This window comes from Barbus barbus (assembly GCF_936440315.1).
Source record: "Barbus barbus genome assembly, chromosome: 48".
Lineage (NCBI taxonomy): Eukaryota > Metazoa > Chordata > Actinopteri > Cypriniformes > Cyprinidae > Barbus > Barbus barbus.
The window spans coordinates 11,464,041-11,484,681 of NC_136726.1; the positions used below are offsets into that span (position 1 = coordinate 11,464,041).

General features: G+C 35.5%; 1 protein-coding gene across 1 annotated transcript in view; it reads left to right on the top strand.

The window, feature by feature from the left end:
• The window catches only part of LOC306866998 (mitochondrial inner membrane protease subunit 2-like), a gene marked incomplete at its 5' end in the record, with an annotated part of 93,719 nt that extends 76,912 nt beyond the window's left edge, over positions 1-16,807 (top strand). Inside the window, 3 exons of the mRNA XM_079412468.1 lie at positions 10,166-10,231; positions 10,951-11,053; positions 16,399-16,807. Coding sequence (XP_079268594.1) covers positions 10,166-10,231; positions 10,951-11,053; positions 16,399-16,542 — 313 coding nt within the window. The 3' untranslated portion in view covers positions 16,543-16,807. The remainder of the gene's footprint in view (positions 1-10,165; positions 10,232-10,950; positions 11,054-16,398) is intronic.
• Positions 16,808-20,641: the final 3,834 nt, after the last annotated feature.

A 20,641-nucleotide genomic window follows, 5' to 3' on the forward strand; every position in this document is an offset into this window, starting at 1 on the left:
AAAGCACAAAGCCGCTTGCCTGTGCTAGATGAAGCTGTCAGTATCACTATAGGAGCAGGTTTGCAAAAGAACTCCTGTAGGACAGTGTGCTTATGTTAGTCCGACTATGGCAGCGAGTCAACACAAGCAGGTGGGAGCATTTTTTTTTCTCCTTTCTCCTTGCATAGCCATCTGTTTGGTCCTGTAGTCTGCTTTTTTTGCCAGGATTGTGCAAAGATCACTATTCATCCCAACGACCGTACAAATTATGAGGTTGTAAACTTATTTCAGAAGCTGCTTACTGTCTGATGTATGAGAATTAGGTGGTGTGTTGCCATGTCGAGGAGAGACTAACTAAAAGGAGTGGCTTTTCAACAAGCAATTAGTAGAACAATAGCAAAAACATCACTGTTTTTATGTTTCATTTTATGTGCACAGTTTTACAGCCAAGCAAGATAACCAGCTGTGCTGTCCTATTTTCATCTCTTATTTATAGACAATATAGACAGTGTTAGAAAGTCTGATTTGTTTTAATGAATCGGTTCATAAAATAACTGATAAAAAAAAAAGATCAATCGATTCTGCATAGATATCATTTTTTTATTTAACTTTATTAATTTATTTTTGTAGATGTTAGGGTTTTATATATAAATATCAAAAATCAAAAATGAATAAATAGATTTGTAAAATAAATAAAATTAAATATCTGTCTATTAAATAAATTCTTAAAATGTATATTCTTAAAATATATATAAATAATTACATTTTGTTTAGATTTGTGTGTGTGTGTGTGTATATACTGTATATATTCTAACTAAAGTGTGTGTAGCAATTAAATATATTTCTAAATTTAAATGTCAAATTAATACAATCAAAAATATTTCTTAATTTCGAATTGATGGAATTTTGATATATATTAGTTTTAGTGTGTGTATGTGTGTAAAATTATAAAAATTATTATAAATATATATAAATAATTAAAATATCTAGTTTCATCCGTATATAATATATAACTGCTTGATACTTTAATGTCTTCACTTTGATTTTAACTGCAAATTTGTCTCATAATTTAAATCAGTTTCAAAAGCTGTTTTTTTCAAATACCTCATTTATTTAACAGATAATAAACTGACATTATTTGCAGAGAACATGCTCTTTGTTGCTATGACAAGCACAACATGGATGCACTGAGCTGAACACAAGTGTGAACAAGTATTGATACACACACAAGGACACACATCTCGCTTGCTCTCTCCATCTTTCCCATTTCCGTCTATTTTTTGTTAAGAGATTAGCGCTAAAGATGCCCACACACACTAATTTGATTTGTTCATGTATGTGTCTTTCTTAACTAAGAGAGCCCTTAGCTGTGGTTCATGAGTGTTGTGCTCACTTCATTATGTGAAACTGGGGTTTGAAATAGTAGAGAGTGCTTCTATAGCTGAATGCTGGAAAGGGTCAAAGGGGCAGACTATTTCTGCTCAGTTCACTTGCATCATGGGTCGACACATGCATTACACATGCACACAGATGCACGGTATCTGGAGAGATGTATATAATGTAACGTAAACACTATTATGACATGATTTTATCAGTGATTATTTGGGGTTTATACAACTGTTATTGCTGCTCGGCTAATGTGATTGGACATGTGGTGTTCCATTGGGACGTTTCACTGAGAGTATCGATCTGCTTGTCAGACCATATGTGAAGCAGAGTCTTGATTTTAACTTGAAACTTGTTTTTGAAAGTCAGAATGTCTTAATCAAAAAGTATTATAAATGTGTGTAAAATATTTATTATTTGGGAAATATTTACATTGTATTATTTTTACAGACTTTGTATTAATTTGTTCTTTTTCTACCCATAATTAGAATACTGAGAGGTGTACAATATTGAAAGAAAATTGTGGCTTTCAGTAATAATTTTGATTTCAACTCATGTCTTTAGAAAGCAAAAAGAATATGTAATATCAAATTTTAAGATTTTTGTTAAAACAGTTTTTTATTAAATGTATTTATTTATTGAATGCATTTTTTTTTTTTTTTTTTTTTTTCTGCACATTTTGCAGACACTGGTGTGAAAAATCCCTGCATCACTCAACTTGTTATTGAACTATTGTTTAAAAATTAACAGATATTTAGTACAACACTCTTGCTCATGTGATTCAACAATTCAACATTCTTAATTCAGATTTATTTACTGTATATACTATCATAGTATTTATTCATATTTTAAACTGGTTTAGTTTTCTAATTTTAGTTTGTTTTAGAAATTTGGTTGTGTGCATTATATACATATATATTTCTATTTAGCTACATTTACTAAATTTCAGTTTTAGTTACTTTAATACTTCAACTTTTTTATTTCAATTAGTTGCCAAGATAACATATTCAAGTCTTTCAAGTTTAAGTTTGTAATCTAATATTTTTGTTTAATTTTATTCTAGCTTTACTTTAATGAATTCTTATTAGTAACAACACTGATTTTTTATTTAAAAAAATATAATTGTTTAAATATTTTTTTCTGTTCTAAAAGAAGCCAAAGCTGGATGTAATGTTGGAATTCCCACAGTAAAATCTCCAAAATCCCACCATATTTTAAACATGAAGTAAGTGGTGATTGGCTAAGGGATAGCTGTCAAAGATGTTGTTAGCGTTTAGCACTGCTAGTCTTTTCTAAGGACGTTTTCAGTGGAAATTTGTAGTGTGTTTTGTCTGAACAGGACCAACAGCAGTTCCTCTGTCTATCTGCATTAATCACAACTTTTTGCTGACAACTGCTCCTTTCTAGAGTCCAACCACTTTACCTGAAATATTTATGGTTTGCCTCCTTTAGAGAAAGTACGCATGAAACTAACACACACACACACACTCCCTGTTCCATCCACTCGTCTAATGCTACAGACACCACCTAAAGTGGCCTTGCTGCACTGTTTTATTCACAAGGTAGAAATCTCGCCATACTTCGGCAGCGGGGCAGTGCTCCTAGTGAAGCTTGTGTGGGGGGACATCACGAATTGGAGGTGACACATTGTCATATTACGATGGCGTAACGCAGTCTGCGTTTGGATTGCATTTAGGGAATGGAGTGGATCTGAGGGGGCTGCTCAGGTTTTGTTTCATTCCGCGCAGTGACTGAAAGCAAGAGTGAAAAACATGTGCGGTGGGCAGAATACTTCAAACCCAGCGGCAGACTCTTGTGGCGGTGAAGTTAATGGATTAAACGTTTAGCCCTTGACCATGTGGATCCACCTGCGTGGTTTCAGATCCACTTCTAGTTTGGCTTCAATAGCAGAAATATTAGCTGTCGGAACAAAGAGGCAACGTTCGGCTGTTTTTCATTTTGCCTTCTGCTTTGGTTTTAATTCATTTACAGAATCATCTGAAATGTTCTTTTGCTTTCAGTCTTTTTTTTTTGGTTTGAAGTTAATTATCTCTGTAAGTTGACTTTTAACACCACCACCATGTAAAACTATCACGCTGTAGATACCTGGTTGACATTTTTTATTCTGTTCGGTTCTATGTATTCAATTCTATATAGTTATTGTCTAATTCTGTTCTGCCATGTTCAATTCTATACTGATCTGGGCTGTGTTTCTCAAAAGCTTTGTAGAGATCATTGGTGGCAATGGTTCTACGATCTACTTAGGCTTATTATGATGCTTTGGGAAACGCAGCTCTGGTCAGGTGTATTTGATTCTGTTGTGTTCTCTTATCAATTCTATAGTGTTTTATATTATTTCTGCCCTGTGCTATTTTGTTCCGCTGTGTTCAATTCTACTCTGTTCTGCTCTATTTTCTACTTTATTCAGTTCTAGCTCATCGTTTTCAATATATTCTATATTTTTTTTGTATTCTGTTCTTTCATTGTACATTATTCTATTTTGTTCTTTTCTGCTGTATTTTGTTTTATTTTAATTTCTTCCATTGTATAAAATGTTTCTCAGTTCTGTGGTATTCAATTCTGTTGTTTTGTTTTACTCTGTTTTATTCTGTCCTGTTTTTCTATTGCATTCTGTTCTACTCAATCCTAATATTATGTTCGGCTCTTTTCTAATTTGTTTTGTTCTGCTCTTCTTCTCAAATTCTGTTTTATTCTTATTCAATTCTATTGAGTTTTCTATTCTGTTTGAAATATATTCTACTCTTGTTCTTTTTTTCTGTTTTAATCGGTTTATTTGCAACTGTGGTCTTTTATTTCTTCTGCTTTGTTCCTGTTATATTGTATTCAGGTTTTCTGATTTTTTTCCCTTGCTCTTTATTCTGTTCCATTCTGTTTATTCCATTATATTCTATTTTGTTTGCTTTATTCTATTCTATTCTATTCTATTCTGTTCTGTTCTATTCCTTGATTGTATTCTGTTCACAAACTGTTCAAGATAACCAAGTTTACTTCATGAGTTATGAGCTTGACTACATGAGTGTGTTTTCCCTCGTGTGCTGTAATATATCAGCATTGTTTCCTATCACACTACATGGTGTCACTTCAAACGCCTGGTGTGAAGTATAATTAGCTAAGATACTACACTGGCACAGGCACCGTCAGAGAGTGTGTGTGTTATATAGTCCTACAGCTCTCACCTGCTCCGCACTGCTGGTGAACACACCGCACGACAGCAATTAATTACGCTTCAGCTCTGCTGACAGAATCCCTGTAGATATATCAGCTATTTCTGTGCATATTCTTCAGCCCTGTCTCAAGACATGTTAGCCTTTTTTTCTTCTATTGTCCCTATTGATTTCTCTACTATTTCCCTACGCTCCCATCTACACCTTGTTCATACACATGAGGCAGGAGCACATACCATAAATCAGTGGTGCTTAGACCAAATACATGTCCCCTTTTGGATCCATCCATGTACCTTTTTATCTTCCTTTAACCTATTGCTTTTTGATTCCAAACCAAAAACACAAACTTTGTAACCACATACCAGAAGAGAAGCCAAATGTTTTTATTATACAACTGTACTATAGGCTATAAGATCCCTAACTGTCCTATTCCAGAATTACACGAACTATGCTGAGGAAACTCAAGCCGGTTTGTTTTATATTGCCGCATCACAGCCTCCTTTACCATCTGACATAGGAAGCAAGCACAACCTGTATTTAGTTTGTAGATGGCATGTTTTTGTATTTTAGGCTGAAGAATAACATAGGTCTTTAAAGCAGAACCGAGTGATGTCTGTTAAAGCGAGGTGCTGTATGAGCTGTGGTGTAAAATATTTTTGTCATATTTCACTGTAGCACTTGAAAGCATCTGTGACGGTCACAAATTTTACACAGTGATACAGCAAGGTTTATAAGACCATTTTATGAGGGTCGATTGTGCATGAACAAAGCTAATTGTCCAGAAATAATGCTAAACCTTTGTTTTAATGCTATCGTAACATGTAGGTAACATCCAGTATGTGCAAGAATAGTTTGGCCAAAAGTTGCTGTCTAAATTCTCAATTTTGATAATGCAACATTCATTGTGCAAGTATATTGATAACTTTTAATAAGCTTTTTTTCAGAATGATATTAATACAAACTGGTGATAGAATAAACGCATATACCTTATTGTTATGTCTTACTTGCATTAAAATCTCTAAAATCCCTTGCAGTAACTTGGGGAGACATAAATCAATAATTTCCTCTTGATCCATCATATTATTGGAATCACAGTTATTCCTCCCCATGATACCTGTAGAGTCTCTGCGCGAGATTACGACATTTCGTACGCTGACGCGCAGAGCTTTCTGATCAAAAACATAGCAATGATAAAAACGAAAGATAAAAATATACATTTAGAAGTGATTCTAATATTAATTGAGCGCATACGATACGCTTGGCTTTAAGCCCCCTGCACTGGCACACTATTAAAATCCCCCATCACACAGGATGCTCATGAGTCATGAGAGCGAGAGAGCCGCGCTTACCGGAGAGAATGAGATTCCTTGTTTGAAGCACATAATATATTCCTTTCCTCTCAACCGCGGGATCGAGCTCCAGACTCGCGGGGTTGTTATAGAGATCTAGGTCCAAATGAATTTTGAGCTTTATTTTAGCGTGTGCGAGATGTGGAGTCTTTCTCCATACGGCTGTCTTGGAAAAGATGCTGAGCGCAACGCGGACTGAGGACCAGAGAAGCGCGTATCCATCCAGCTGTCTGTGATACTCACTCCCTCCAGTCTCCCTGGGGACAGGCAAATTCTGCCTGGCGTTCGCTGCAAGCTGATTGGTCGAGCAGAGCTGTCAGTCAGGTTAGGGCCCCCCCATACATATATAAATTGGAAAGAGGGCGGGGCTATTACATCGCTCGCTTTTTACCGTCTCTCTCTCCCCTCTGCATTTTCATACTGCAACTTTCTCTCTATCTTTGCCTCGTCAACTTGATCTCTATTTGTAGTTTTCTGCGCTTTGCCCGTGAGGCTACGACTCTGATAAAGATAAGCTATTTGAATATTCATATGCTGACGACTAGATCAGTGCTTCTCAAGTGGTTTTGCTCAGATTTGACTTTGAACATTAATTGGTTCAGTATCACAAAAGGGATCACTGAAATCTATTAATGTACACTACCAGGTTGGTAAGATTTTATAGGGATTGTTAACCCAAAAATGAAAAATCTGTCATTAATTACTCACCCTCATGTGGTTCCAGACCTTCGTTCATCTTCGGAACACAAATTAAGATATTTCTGATGAATTCTGAGAGCTTTCTGACCCAGACAGCAACGCAACTGACACAATCAAGACCCAGAAAGGTAGTAAGGAAGGACATCATTAAAATTGTACATGTGACATCAGTGGTTCAATCTTGATTTTATGAAGCTACGAGGATACTTTTTGTGCGCAAAGAAAGCAAAAATAACGATTTTATTCAACAATTTCTTCTCTTCCGTGTCAGTCTTTGACGCGCATTCAAAAGACTACCACAATACATGTGTGATAAATAAAGTCGTTATTTTTGTTTTCTTTACGCAGAAAAAAATATTCTCAAAGCGTCATAACATTAAGGTTGAACCACTCATGTCACATGGACTATTTTAATGATGTCCTTACTACCTTTCTGGGCCTTGAACGTGTCAGTTACGTTGCTGTGGAGGGTCAGAAAGCTCTCGGATTTCATCAAAAATATTTTAATTTGTGTTCAGAAGATGAATGAAGGTCTTACAGGTTTGGAACCACATGAGGGTGAGTAATTAATGACAGAATTTTCATTTTTGGGTGAACTATCCAAATCCAATTAGTGTTTTTAATAGAAGTCTCATACGTTCACCAAAGCTGCATATAATTGATCAAAAATACAGTAAAACAGTAATATTGTGAAAATAAAATAACTGTTATATTAATGTTTTATAATATCATTTATTCCTGTGATGCAAGAATACTGCAATACATATTTCAGGATTCTTATATTCTTATGTACTATCTATCTATCTATATCTATATATATATATATATATATATATAAATATATATATATACCCACCACTTGAAAACCACTGGACTAATTCTAAATGTATTTAAAACATGTATTGAGGCATTTTTACCTTGCTCTGCATAATAAGAGCTTTTCAAATTTTTTGCTTATTATTCCAGTTTGGCCAACAGTTTTTGTGAGATATAATCGATACTGGAAGTCTTTAGGTAAGTCTTTCTTAACACACACTATAGGCTCTTGCATTTATTGCAAAATCCTACTTAGCAAATCAGAATATATTCTCCCAGCATGCCGTATGTAACACTTGAGATAAACACCAACAACATTCAGGCCTGCAGAAGTAATGAAAATCACAAATCAGGCTGAGCGTTAGAGCTGTTGCAGAAGAGGTGTGTGTGTGTGTGTGTGTGTGTGTGTGTGTGTTTATGATGGATGGAGGCTGCGCAAGAGCTGTTTGAAGATTTAACATTGCATAGGTTCTGACAGGGAGCTTGAAGTGAAGCGTTCATTGAACTTTCTTTCTTTTAATCTGAAATTAGATTTTAAAGAAATTAATTTTAAAACATAAAAGTTGCGTCAAGAGTTGTCCTACCAATGTCTTGTGAGATATCTAAATGAACAGATTTTTCTTAGGTGCCTAGATTTTCAAGACATGGTGTTCAGACTGTCACAAAGAAAGTAGGCAATTTCTCACCAAAGTGCTTGCTCAGCATTTGAGAGAAGTTTGGCTCCAAAGTACACACTTCAGCCGTGAGAAGTCATCTTATAAGAAGCCTTACAGGGTGTGTTGCAGCTGAGATAGCGCTCTTGCGGAAAGGCAACAAGCAGAAAAGATTACTGTACATGAAATTCCATAAAGCATGGAGTGACAGCCAGTGGCAGAACGTTTCAGACGTGGATGGGATGAGAAGTTTGCAGTCTCCTGGAAGACAAGGTTGCAGCTCGGTCACAGTCAGGGTCATTGTGGGTAATGATGTGGGGGATCAGGTCAAAACTGATGGAACAAATACTTCAGACACTACAAATGTAACACTTACAGAGACCTGACCTCAAAATAAAAGCTATGTGGGATCATCCTGGAAATATTAGGGAATTTGGGATTGCCAGGCTTGAAAAAGTCATGGAAAAAATGATTCATTGAATTTACCCAAAAAATGTTAAGGTAAGTGTTGCAATCAATTTATTTTAACTACATTTAAATAAACTAATTTAGTTGACTAACATTAAAAAAAAAATTAAATGTAGCAAAAATAAATAGTTTGTAACCACATACCTTAAAAAGAATTAAGTATAATTTTTTCTATGTATTCTTTTGCAATAAATTGCGCTTTGTGCCATTTATCATGAATATTATGTTTGGAAATGAGCATTGTGCATATAGATTTTTTTGATCAGTGTTATTTTAATATTATTTATATAATCTTTTAGTATTTATTAATATTTTGAATGTTTATTTATTTTTTTTCAGTTTTCATTTTAGTAATTTTGTTATGTACTTTTGCCTTTTTTTTTCATTTATATTTGTATTTAACTTTAATTTATTTTTATTTCAGTTTTAATATTTTTATTATCTTAAATAGAGTTCTGTTTATTATTATTTTATTTCAGTTACTTGCCAAGACAATATTTCTTGTACAAGTTTTCTTGTAAATTGTTTGTCTAATAGTGTTTTCTTCATCTATTTTATTTTAGCTTTATTTCAGTTTTAAAAAAAACAATTTTAATAGTTGGTCAACACTGGTTTTGAAAAATCTTTATTAAGTGACTTTATATGTCATGTAAATTTATTTTTGGAAATGTAATAAAGTTAAAAAATAAATAAATCAAGACATAAAGTCACACTATGAGATATAAAACTGCAATTACAGAACAAATTTACTAGATATAAAGTCACATGACACATGAAGTTGAAAATATGAGAAATAAAGTTGCAATTTTGAGATTTAAAGTGTTTTATTTTTCAGGCAGAAACTCTTCTGTAACAAAAACAGCCAAAATTCATAGATGAGTAAATATATGTGACCCTGGACCACAAAACCATGGGTATATTTGTAGCAATAGCCAAAAATGCATTGTATGGGTCTAAATGATCGATTTTTCTTTTATGCCAAAAATCATTAGGATATTCAATAAAGATCATGTTCCATGAAGATATTTGGTAGATTTCCTACTGTAAATATAACAAAATTTTATTTTTCATTAGTAATATGCATTGCTAAGAACTTCATTTGAACAACTTTAAAAGCAGTTTTCGCAATATTTAGATTTTTTTTGCACCCTCAGATTCCAGATTTTCAAATAGTTGTATCTCGCCAAATATTGTCTTATCATAACAAACCATTCATCAATAGAAAGCTTATTTATTCAGCTTTCAGGTGATGTATAAATCTCAATTTCAAAAAATTGACCCTTATTTTTTTATTATTTTTGTGGGCCAGGGTCACATATAACATTCATGAAGTATTTTCCTTTTCCTACATCTAAAGCTTTAGGCATTGTTCCAAATGAGAACACTAAGTGAATCAAGTGAAATATGATCTAATAATATTGCGCCTTGAAAATCAAGAGTTTTGACATTTCATAGAGTCTTTTCTTGACTTACTTCAGCAGATAAGACCCATCTGGTCTCTGAAAACTGTCCCTAATGCCCCATAATCCACTGAGCTCAGCAGCATCCTCAAATAAACCAGGAACAGTTCTGTCATCAGTATGCAAATGTTGTAGTCGTACCATCTCATATCTGCTCATTCCTTCTGCAGGAGCCCGAAGGACCCTCAGCAGAAGATCATCAAACGGGTCATTGGGATCGAGGGGGACTTCATCAAGTAAGTTTGTCCCAAATTAAGTTATGAATGAGGTATGATGGCATCATGATTGATTCTTGGGTTTTAATGGCAGAAAATGTTTTGTTGCCTGAAAAGTGTTTGCTCAGACTGACAGGCCTTTGTAGCACTGCTAGAAGGATCTGTTTGAGCTTATTAAACGCACCAATTCAGGCTCGGTCCTCTTTAAATGCTTGTATCGCACAAATGCACCATTTAGCCGTAAGTGTCATTAAACATTAATGTCTCATCAAACCATTCGCGGCCAAAAGCATTACATCTCAAGGTGATCTTGGGATTCGGTTGAGGAAATCCCAGGCCCGATGACTTCTCGAGTTTGATTTCGAGATGATTCATATGAAGAGGAAGTTCATTTTGTTCTGTGATGGCTGATGAAGAAAAACTACCATTAAAAATCTGAAATTTGCTTCACGCTCTCGCTCTAAAGTGCTCACAGCACTGCCTGCAATGGATATGAGCTATTGCTGTGTCAGAAAGCCATCTTAAATATAAAACAAAGACTGCAGCAGCTGTGCGAACATTAATTATTGATCTTAGATTTAGAGAGTGGGCCAAGAGCCAAATGCAGGATTGGTGAATACACGTAGCTGGTCAACTGTAACATAAACAGCGAGAAATGAAAAATAGCCTGGTGTTTTCCTGCATTAAAAGCAGCCAGAATCCATTACTGTGTTAACGCATTATTTTTTTTCTATTATCAGAATGCTGGGATATAAAAACCGTTATGTAAGAGTTCCCGATGGACATCTGTGGATCGAGGGGGACCATCACGGACACAGTTTCGACAGCAACACATTTGGACCGGTAATCGATTAATTGGTGCTTACTAAGGACAAAATCTCATAGGCATACGCTGACATACATTGAGACTAACAATTAACAAACACTTTAGCAACTTTAGCATAGCAACACCGTAGCAACAACCAACAGGACCCTAGAATCATCCCCAGAACTCATGTTCTCTTTAATTGTTATATATATATATATATTTAAAAAAGAAAATGTATTCCAAAACCTACCATTCAAAAAGTATATATGTTTTTTTTTTTTTTTAATTAATACTACTTTTCAGTAAGGATGCACTAAATTGAACAAAAGTGATGGTAAAGACCTTTATAATGTTACAAAGGATTTCTATTTATTAAGTAAATTCTGATTTTTATTTATTTACTTATTTTTATTTATTAATCAAAGAATGCAGATCAAATGTGTCACAGTTATATACTGCGTTTTTTGTTTTGTTGTTTTGTTTTTTGACTTTTTTACTACTTTTTATATTATTAATCAAATAATCCTGAAAGAAAAAAATGTCACTGTTTACGCAAAAATATGAAGCAGGATCATGTGAAACTCAAGACTGGAGTAATGGCTGCTGAAAATTCAGCTTTATCATCACAGAAATAAACTACATTTTTAAAATGATTCAAATAGAAAACGTGTTTTAAATTGGAATAATATTTCACAATTTTCCAGATTTTTGCTGTTTTCAATCAAATAAATGCAGCTTTTACGAGCTTCTTTCAAAAACATTAATAATCTCACCGACCGTAAATAACATACATTAAAAAAATGTTTTAAAAAAGTAGATTTAATTGTCGACTATAGCAGGTAAAGATGCAAAATAAAAATCAATTTGGTATTTATTTTCGGTTTCAAAATAAAATAGCATATTACTAGTGAACTACAGTACAAAACATGTATCCACCAGTCATTTTCTCAGGCATGTCACCAGATGGTATACATTTGTCTGATCCCACAGGTGACCGATGGAAACTGTCTTTCAGGCTGCAGTTTCAAAGGATCTTTTCTGAAAGTCACCACCGAAGGCAGATTTTGCCACAAATCGACTTGTTTATAAAAAATTCAACAAAAAGCGCAGATTGCCGCTTTCTGGGGACTTTGTTAACAGCCTTGATGCGCTCGAATGCCCCCGCCTGTAATGTATAGAGATTGAGGTATTATTGGTTCTTTGAAGAAGCTTCTTTGCTGCACGGCTCCTCAGATACATTATTAAACACAGCAGTGATTCTCTCTCCCATCTCAACTCCGACTGTGACACGACTCGTACAATCATTGCAATACATCAAGATCTGTTGCTCAGATTCGTCCTTGAAATGTTTTTAAATGTTGGGATTTGCTTACTTGGACTGAGAATGAAAAGCAAATCGCCCTGTCCATTTAGTCACTGACTCTGTCACGTTCCTTGAGTTTTGATGGTTTTGCACCGTTTTCGGTTTTGCTGAGGTTTTTCGAGTGTTTGTCCTCAGGCGGATTTTTAATGATGTTTCTTGTCAGAAAGCAAATGAATATGTTTCTCACTGAACCACATACTTCCTATGTCTCTTTTATTATTGTTTCACATCCATTACCCAAAACGCTTTTGGTTTTCCCCAGAGACCAGGGGGTGTGAGATATATTTGGCAAAAAACCATCAGGTCATATATCACTGAGCAAATATTCTCGCTGCATGTTTCAGGCAATTGCTTTCACTTTTGTCAGTACAGGCTGTGCCGTTACCTTGACTTGATGTATTATGCAGCAAGATGTGTGTGTTTACGTGCGTGTATGAAGGAAACATTTTTTGCTTAATGTCCTTTCGAGGCAACATTTAAATCTTAAGGAGAATTTAGATTGATATTTAATGCTGCAAAGGCTTTTAATGTTGTTGTTTGAAATATTTGGATTCTGAAATAATGACAAGACTCCAGCATTTCACAAAGCACTGATTGAAAGTCAGGTCACCATATCCTGACTGTCTGAGACCGTGTTTATTTTGCCCACAAAACACTGCAAAATGTCACACGGATTCGACTCAGACATCCAATTTGTGGGCTTAAAGGGACAGTTCACCCAAAAATTACAATTCTGTCATCATTTAACTCATTTAATTCAGAACCTCTTCCGAACATCATTGTTACAAACTTGTAGGACAAACAAAATGTCTTGTTTTGGACCCCACTGACTTTCATTGTATGGACAAAACCACCTTTTGGTCAAAGTCTTTTTTTGTGTTCCACAGAAGGAAAAAAAAGCCATACAGTTTTGGAATGACATTTTGGGGTGAACTATCCCTTAACGTGTCTTAAAGACTGGACCAGGGTTATTATTTTACTTTTACTTTTACTTTACTTTTAGTAATTTAGCAGAACTTACAAATAAGAAAAAGTAACTAAAACCAAAAGTCAAAACTCAGTAAATACTATATACACACATTTAAGAAAATAAAGAAATTACATAAAATTGACAAATGCATACAACAACATTTCAATACTGAACATTTAAATGAAAACCAAAATAATAAGCTAAAAACAATTCAAAATATTAAAACAACAAAAGGTATGAGTATAATAATGCTTCTAACATAACACTAAGCCAAACACCAAAAAACAACTACATGTGTATGTACAGTCACACACATATACAGTGAAGAGACATACTGCCAAGTATAGTGACCCATACTCGGAATTCGTGCTCTGCATTTAACCCATCCAACGTGCACACACACAGCAGTGAACACACACACACCGTGAACACACACCGTGAACACACACCCGGAGCAGTGGGCAGCCATTTGTGCTGCGGCGCCCGGGGAGCAGTTGGGGGTTCGGTGCCTTGCTCAAGGGCACCTCAGTCGTGGTATTGAGGGTGGAGAGAGCGCTGGACATTCACTCCCCCCACCTACAATCCCTGCCGGCCCGAGACTCGATCCCGCAACCTTTGGATTACGAGTCCGACTCTCTAACCATTAATGTATTTACATATGTATGTGTAAATACATATGTACATTACATATCTAAAGTATATGTATTTACATATACATAAATATAAAAATAAATTCAATATATATATTATTTCATTTCCATATAGTATGAAGTACTAAAATAACTCAAATTAAATAAAACTAAAAGTGAATAAACAACTTATACAGACATCAACACTGAGCCAAGCACACGTTTTAAAACAACAACAACAACTTACTTACACATAGTAAGAAATGGTTATAAAAACTGAAACAGAAGTGAAACAAGTAGTATCAAAAAGGAAAAATAAAAAGTGATACTTATATCCTCTGCCGGTGTCCCTGTCCGGTGGAGTCGCCCGGTAGAGTCGATGGTCTTTACACTCTTCGGTCTTCACACAAGGAGGACTTTACACGACGGCTGCCGCGGTATAATAACCTTTTTTTATACCCATCTAACAAATCACTATTTGAATTCAGCTGGACCCACTTTCCTGTTTATCACAAAAAATGGCCAAGCAAGTGCACACATGCACACACTGACAAGATACGCAATTTTTAACTAAAACTATTTATTTGAACAGTGAGACACAGAATAACAACAACAAAAAATACAGAAAAACGCATTTAAAAAAAGTTATAAATTGATTTGCATTTTAATGAGTCAAATAAATATTTGACCGCTTCGCAAAACATGACTTAGTACTTGGTGGCAAAACCCTTGTTGACAATCACAGAGGTCAGACGTTTCTTGTAGTTGGCCACCAGGTTTGCACACATCTCAGGAGGGATTTTGTCCCACTCCTCTTTGCAGATCCTCTCCAAGTCATTAAGGTTTCGAAGCTGATGTTTGTCAACTCGAACCTTCAGCGCCTTCCACAGATTTTCTATGGGATTAAGGTCTGGAGTCTGGCTAGGCCACTCCAGGACCTTAATGTGCTTCTTCTTGAGCCACTCCTTTGTTGCCTTGGCCGTATGTTTTGGGTCATTGTCACGCTGGAATACCCATCCATGACCCATTTTCAATGCCCTGGCTGGCTTCAATGCCCTGGCCCTGACGGTACATGACCCCGTCCATCATCCCTTTGCAGAAAAACACCCCCAAAGCATAATGTTTCCACCTCCATGTTTGACGCTGGGGATGGTGTTCTTGGGGTCATAGGCAGGATTCCTCCTCCTCCAAACACGGCGAGTTGAGTTGATGCCAAAGAGAGATGGTCTCATCTGACCACAACACTTTCACCCAGTTCTCCTCTGAATCATTCAGATGTTCATTGGCAAACTTCAGACAGGCTTTCTTGAGCAGTGGGACCTTGCAGGCGCTGCAGGATTTCGTAGTGTGTTACCAATTGTTTTCTTGGTTACTACGGTCCCAGCTGCCTTGAGATCATTGACAAGATCCTCCCGTGTAGTTCTGGGCTGATTCCTCACCGTTTTCATAATCACTGAAACTCCACGAGGTGAGATCTTGTATGGAGCCCCAGTCCGAGGGAGACTGATAGTTATTTTGTGTTTCTTCCATTTTCGAATAATCGCACCAACTGTTGTCACCTTCTCACCAAGCTGCTTGGCGATGGTCTTGTAGCCCATTCCAGCCTTGTGTAGGTCTACAATCTTGTCCCTGACCTCCTTGGACAGATCTTTGGTCTTGGCCATGATGGAGAGTTTGGAATCTGATTGATTGATTGCTTCTGTGGACAGGTTGTCTTTTATACACGAAACAAGCTGAGATTAGTGCTCCTGCTTACCTGTATAAAAGACACCTGGGAGCCAGAAATCTTGCTGATTGATAGGGGATCAAATACTTATTTCGCTCATTAAAATACAAATCAATTTATAACTTTTTTGAAATGCATTTTTCTGGATTTGTTTGGTTGTTATTATGTCTCTCACTGTTCAAATAAACCTACCATTAAAATTATAGACTGATCATTTCTTGGCAAAGTACAAAATCAGCAGGGCCCCATAATCATAAGTATCCCCTGCTGCAGGGGATCAAATATTTTTTTCCCCCACTGTATGTATGTATATATATACAGTATATATATATATATATATATATATATATATATATATATATATACATACATATATATATATATATATATATATATATATATATATATATCCCCGCAGATATTTACAGAACCCTCCAAATCAGGGTTTTTGGGAGCTTGTTGGATTCTCTCCCATGTCCTTCTGGGAATAAAAAGCAATGAGGTCCTTTTCTCTTCGAGCTAGAGATATATTGCTTTGTATTCACTAAATGAGAAAAGCATGTAATTCTTGTTTTAGTTGCTCTTTGTTAAACGACAGTCTTTCTCCTTAAGAAATAGACCGTTTTGTTTGACTTTATAGAGGGTTTCATGGTAGTTCATAAGCAGAAGCTTGATGATTCTGATCTCCACAGGTTTCTTTGGGTCTTGTTCATGGTCGGGCGTCTCACATCATCTGGCCGCCCAGTCGGTGGCAGCGGATCGAGCCGTCTGTCCCTCCAGAACGAAGACCGCTGTTAAACTGGGATGGAGCAACAGAGGACGGTTATGATGACTGAAATGAATGACAACCATACAACCATTTTAACCCTCATGTACAGTAAATGTAAATGATGTGTTATGGACTACGGAAATGTTCTTGTTGAAACCTTGTGGGCCAAACTGTAACCCAAGAAAGACTTTCTGCTTTTTAGCCACAAAAGGCGATTATTGTCAGTTGTACACATTCTTGACCCTTTTGTCAAGTCGATGTCAATTCAGTGGTCAGATGACTCTATTATACTCTTTTTAGTTTTTATTAATAAATCAAAAAGTCATACAGTTATCTGCCAAATTAATTATTTTTAAAGGTCAATGGTGTATATATCATTTGTTATTTATATAAATTGAAAATCTTATCCTATAAAAATAACACACACACACAAAGTGAGGTTTATAAAACACCTAATTTTACTTATTAAACAAAAATTGCTATAAACCATCTTAGAGAACCAGTTGCTTTTAATATAAATATGTATTATACAAAATTAAGTCAATTTTAATAGTTGTATTGCATTAACATTACAAAAAGTAGCTTATCTACAAGAATATCATGCCATAAACACCACATTTTAAAACGCCGTGCTCCTGTGGTAGAAAAATACCACAGGAGCACGTATTTATATTTATTTATTATATAAATATTCTTTTATATATATTTAATAAAACATGTTTTATAATATATTATTTATCCAAATACATATTTATATTAAAGGGTTACTCCACCCCAAAATGAAAATTTTGTTATTAATCCCAATTATCCCAATGTTGTTCCAAACCCATAAAATATATTTTTGATGCATTCTGACAGCTCTCTGACCCTCCCATAGACAGCAATGTAATTAACACGATCAACGTCCAGATCTGTAAAATAATCCATGTGACATCAGGGGTTCAACCGTAATTTCACGAAGCTATGAGAATATTTTTTGTACGCAAAGTCAACAAAAATAACAACTTTAACAATTTGTCTCCTCCGCGTCACCCTAGTGCCATTTTGGAGAGTATCCACTGAATGCAAACAGCATATGCTGTTCTGTGTTGTCTGTGTTGAACCCCTGATGTCACATGGATTATTTCATTGTCCATATTTCCTCCTCGCTACGTTTCTGGACGTTGGTCATGTTAATTACATTTCTGTCTTGTCTTTGGGAGGGTCAGAGAGCTGTCTGAATGCATCAAAAATATCTTAATTTGAGTTCCGAAGACGAACAAAGCTTTTATGGATTTGGAAAGACATGGGGATAAGTGATTAATGACAAAATTTTCATTTTGGGGTGAAGTAACCCTTTAAAGGTTACCTTTTTAATTGGTTCTACTAAGATTTTCGACTTATAAGCAAGCTAATGACTGTTGTGAGCTTTGAAAGGGGCTAATAAAATGTTGCTCATGTGTATTATAGGAATAGTTTACCCAAAAATGTACTCACTCAAGCCAAGATTTAGAACTGATTTAGAGAAATTACAGCACATTACATCATGTGCTCACCAGTGGATCCTCTGCAGTGAATGGGTGCCGTCAGAATGAGAGCCCAAACAGCTAATCAAAAACATCACAATAATCTACAAGTAATTCAAACAAAAAAGATGCATGTTTGTAATAAACAAATATGTCACAAATATGTGCTTAATCCATAATATTGCAATTTCCAGCGAAAAAGTCGTCTCATCTGAATCAGGAGAGAAAAATGCACAGATCAAGAACAGAAGCAACCGTTTAAAGTTAAAATGACTTAATGATGGATTATTTATTACCAACACGCAGCTTTTTACTTCAATTTTTTAATTGATGGACTGGAGTCATGTGGATTACTTGTGGAATATTGTGATGTTTTTATCAGCTGTTTGGACTCTCATTCTGACAGCACCCCTTCACTACAGATGACTCATTGGTGATCAAGTGATATAATGCTAAATCTGTTGCGATGAAGAAACAAACTCAAATGCATCTTGGCGTGAAGATGGGTAAATTTTCAATAAATGTTTATTATGGGGTGTACTGTTACTTTAAACTCACACATAAACTCATTATTGGAGGTGTCAGTCTGTATATGGCAGCTATTTACAACTTCCAATTAATGCCAATACTTTCAAGTCAAACGAAGCTTTTTGCTTATGTTCTTCTCAATGTCATATCTGGCACATCCACCTGTTCTGTGCTGTGGATGAAGGATTTTCATGCACAAATCCAATGTGAAAGCACAAATGGCTGCAATTTTGTATTGATATCATGCTGCCTAAGATAGATTTGCGCTTAAATGCTATAGCTATGAATTTTCCGATTGCTCTAAGACAGGCTTCCTCGAGGGGGTCGAACATCATGCAAGACTAAACTCGAAAGGATTTAATGTGAGTGGCCACAGGTCAATACGGATATTCGCACAAGGCTGTGATGAGTTCAATGGCTGTCAAACATAAATCAACACAGACAGCCCTAGGGCTAAAGTACGCCGGGGAATAGGCACAAATCTTAGGATACTGCAGGAACTGGAGATAATGGAGCCGCAGCCAAGCGGGGCCTGAAGATCCTTGATTTGAAACGGTGCGTGCGTGTGTATGACAGTAACGTGTTTTTCACGTCTGACACTCTGCATTCGCTTCCCATTCAGAGGAAATAAGATGTCTTGCATTGGTGACAAAGCGTGATTTCGATATCAAGCTTTTAATCTTCTCTAGAAGGACACGGGGAACGAGCATGTCATAGCAGCCTATTTCAGTTCCCACAAAGCTCTTCAGAGGGGAAGCGATTTCTCACTGAACATGACAACCACATTATATACCCACAAGAGGAAATTGAAGCACCAAATTGAATTTACCTTACAGAATCACAGAGATGTGCGCTTTGGATGTTGATGTTAATGCAAACTGAATTGTGTATCTTTTGCATGAAGCTGTTTTGTACTGGAGATACTCGCATGTGGTTCATGTGTTTTTTATGTTTAAATGGGGTTATGCTGCATTCCAGTCAACTCGGAACTCGGAAGAGAAGAAACTGTTGAATAAAGTTATTTTTGTTTTCTTTCAGCACAAAAAGTATCCTCGTAGCTTCATAAAATTACGGTTGAACCACTGATTGCACATGGACTATTTTAACTATGTCCTTACTACCTTTCTGGGCCTTGAACATGGTAGTTGTGTTGCTGTCTGGGTCAGAAAGCTCTCAGATTTCATCAAAAATATTTTAATTTGTGTACCAAAGACGAACAAATGCCTTACTGATTTGGAACGAAACGAGGTTGAGTAAATAAAGATTTTTATTGTGGGGTGAACTATCCCTTTAAATTCCCATTTCGTAGATATTGAATTTTGTCATGTCATATGTTCAGGTTAGAATTCCAAATTGGTTTTATTATATATATATTTGTCACCAAAACATGCTCAAAAATAGACAAAGCCACAAAGCTCAGCGAGGACACAGTACTACATGGAATATTTTAATATTTACTGTGCAGCTGTGCTTGGCACAGGAATATAAAGGACTCTATCTTTACCTTAATTTGAAATATTCATATTCAAAGTCAACGCATAAAGTTGTGCCAGATTGAAGGAACAAATTATGCAAAGGCCAGATAAGGATAATCTTTTTTCAGCCCTCAGTGTCACTGTATGATGTAATTTTAAAATGATAACAGTTCTTAAAACCAGGTAAGACTGTTGAAAACAGTTGTGTTGCTAACAGTTTTGTGGAAACTTGGATATTACAATTAAATAATAATAATAATAATACTTCAGCAAGGATGCATTCAATTAACCAAAGTAACAGTAAAGACTTGTTGCAAAAAATCTATTTCAAATAAATGCCTTTTTTTAAACTTTCTATTTATGAAAAAATATGGAAAACACATTCATGGTTTCCACAAAAATATGAAGCAGCACAACTTGTTTTCAGCAGTGATGATAACAAAAATGTTTCATGAGCAAATATATTATGGCATTATCTGATGCACTTAATTTTCTCATTTTCATTTACATTGCATCTATAGTTATAGATTAGATCAATGTAACTAGTATAGTGGTTTTACCTGTGGTTACTATATGATCAGTGTTGGGGGATGCTACTTTTAAAAGTACATTACAATATTGTGTTACTCCCTAAAAAAAGTAACTAATTACATTTAAT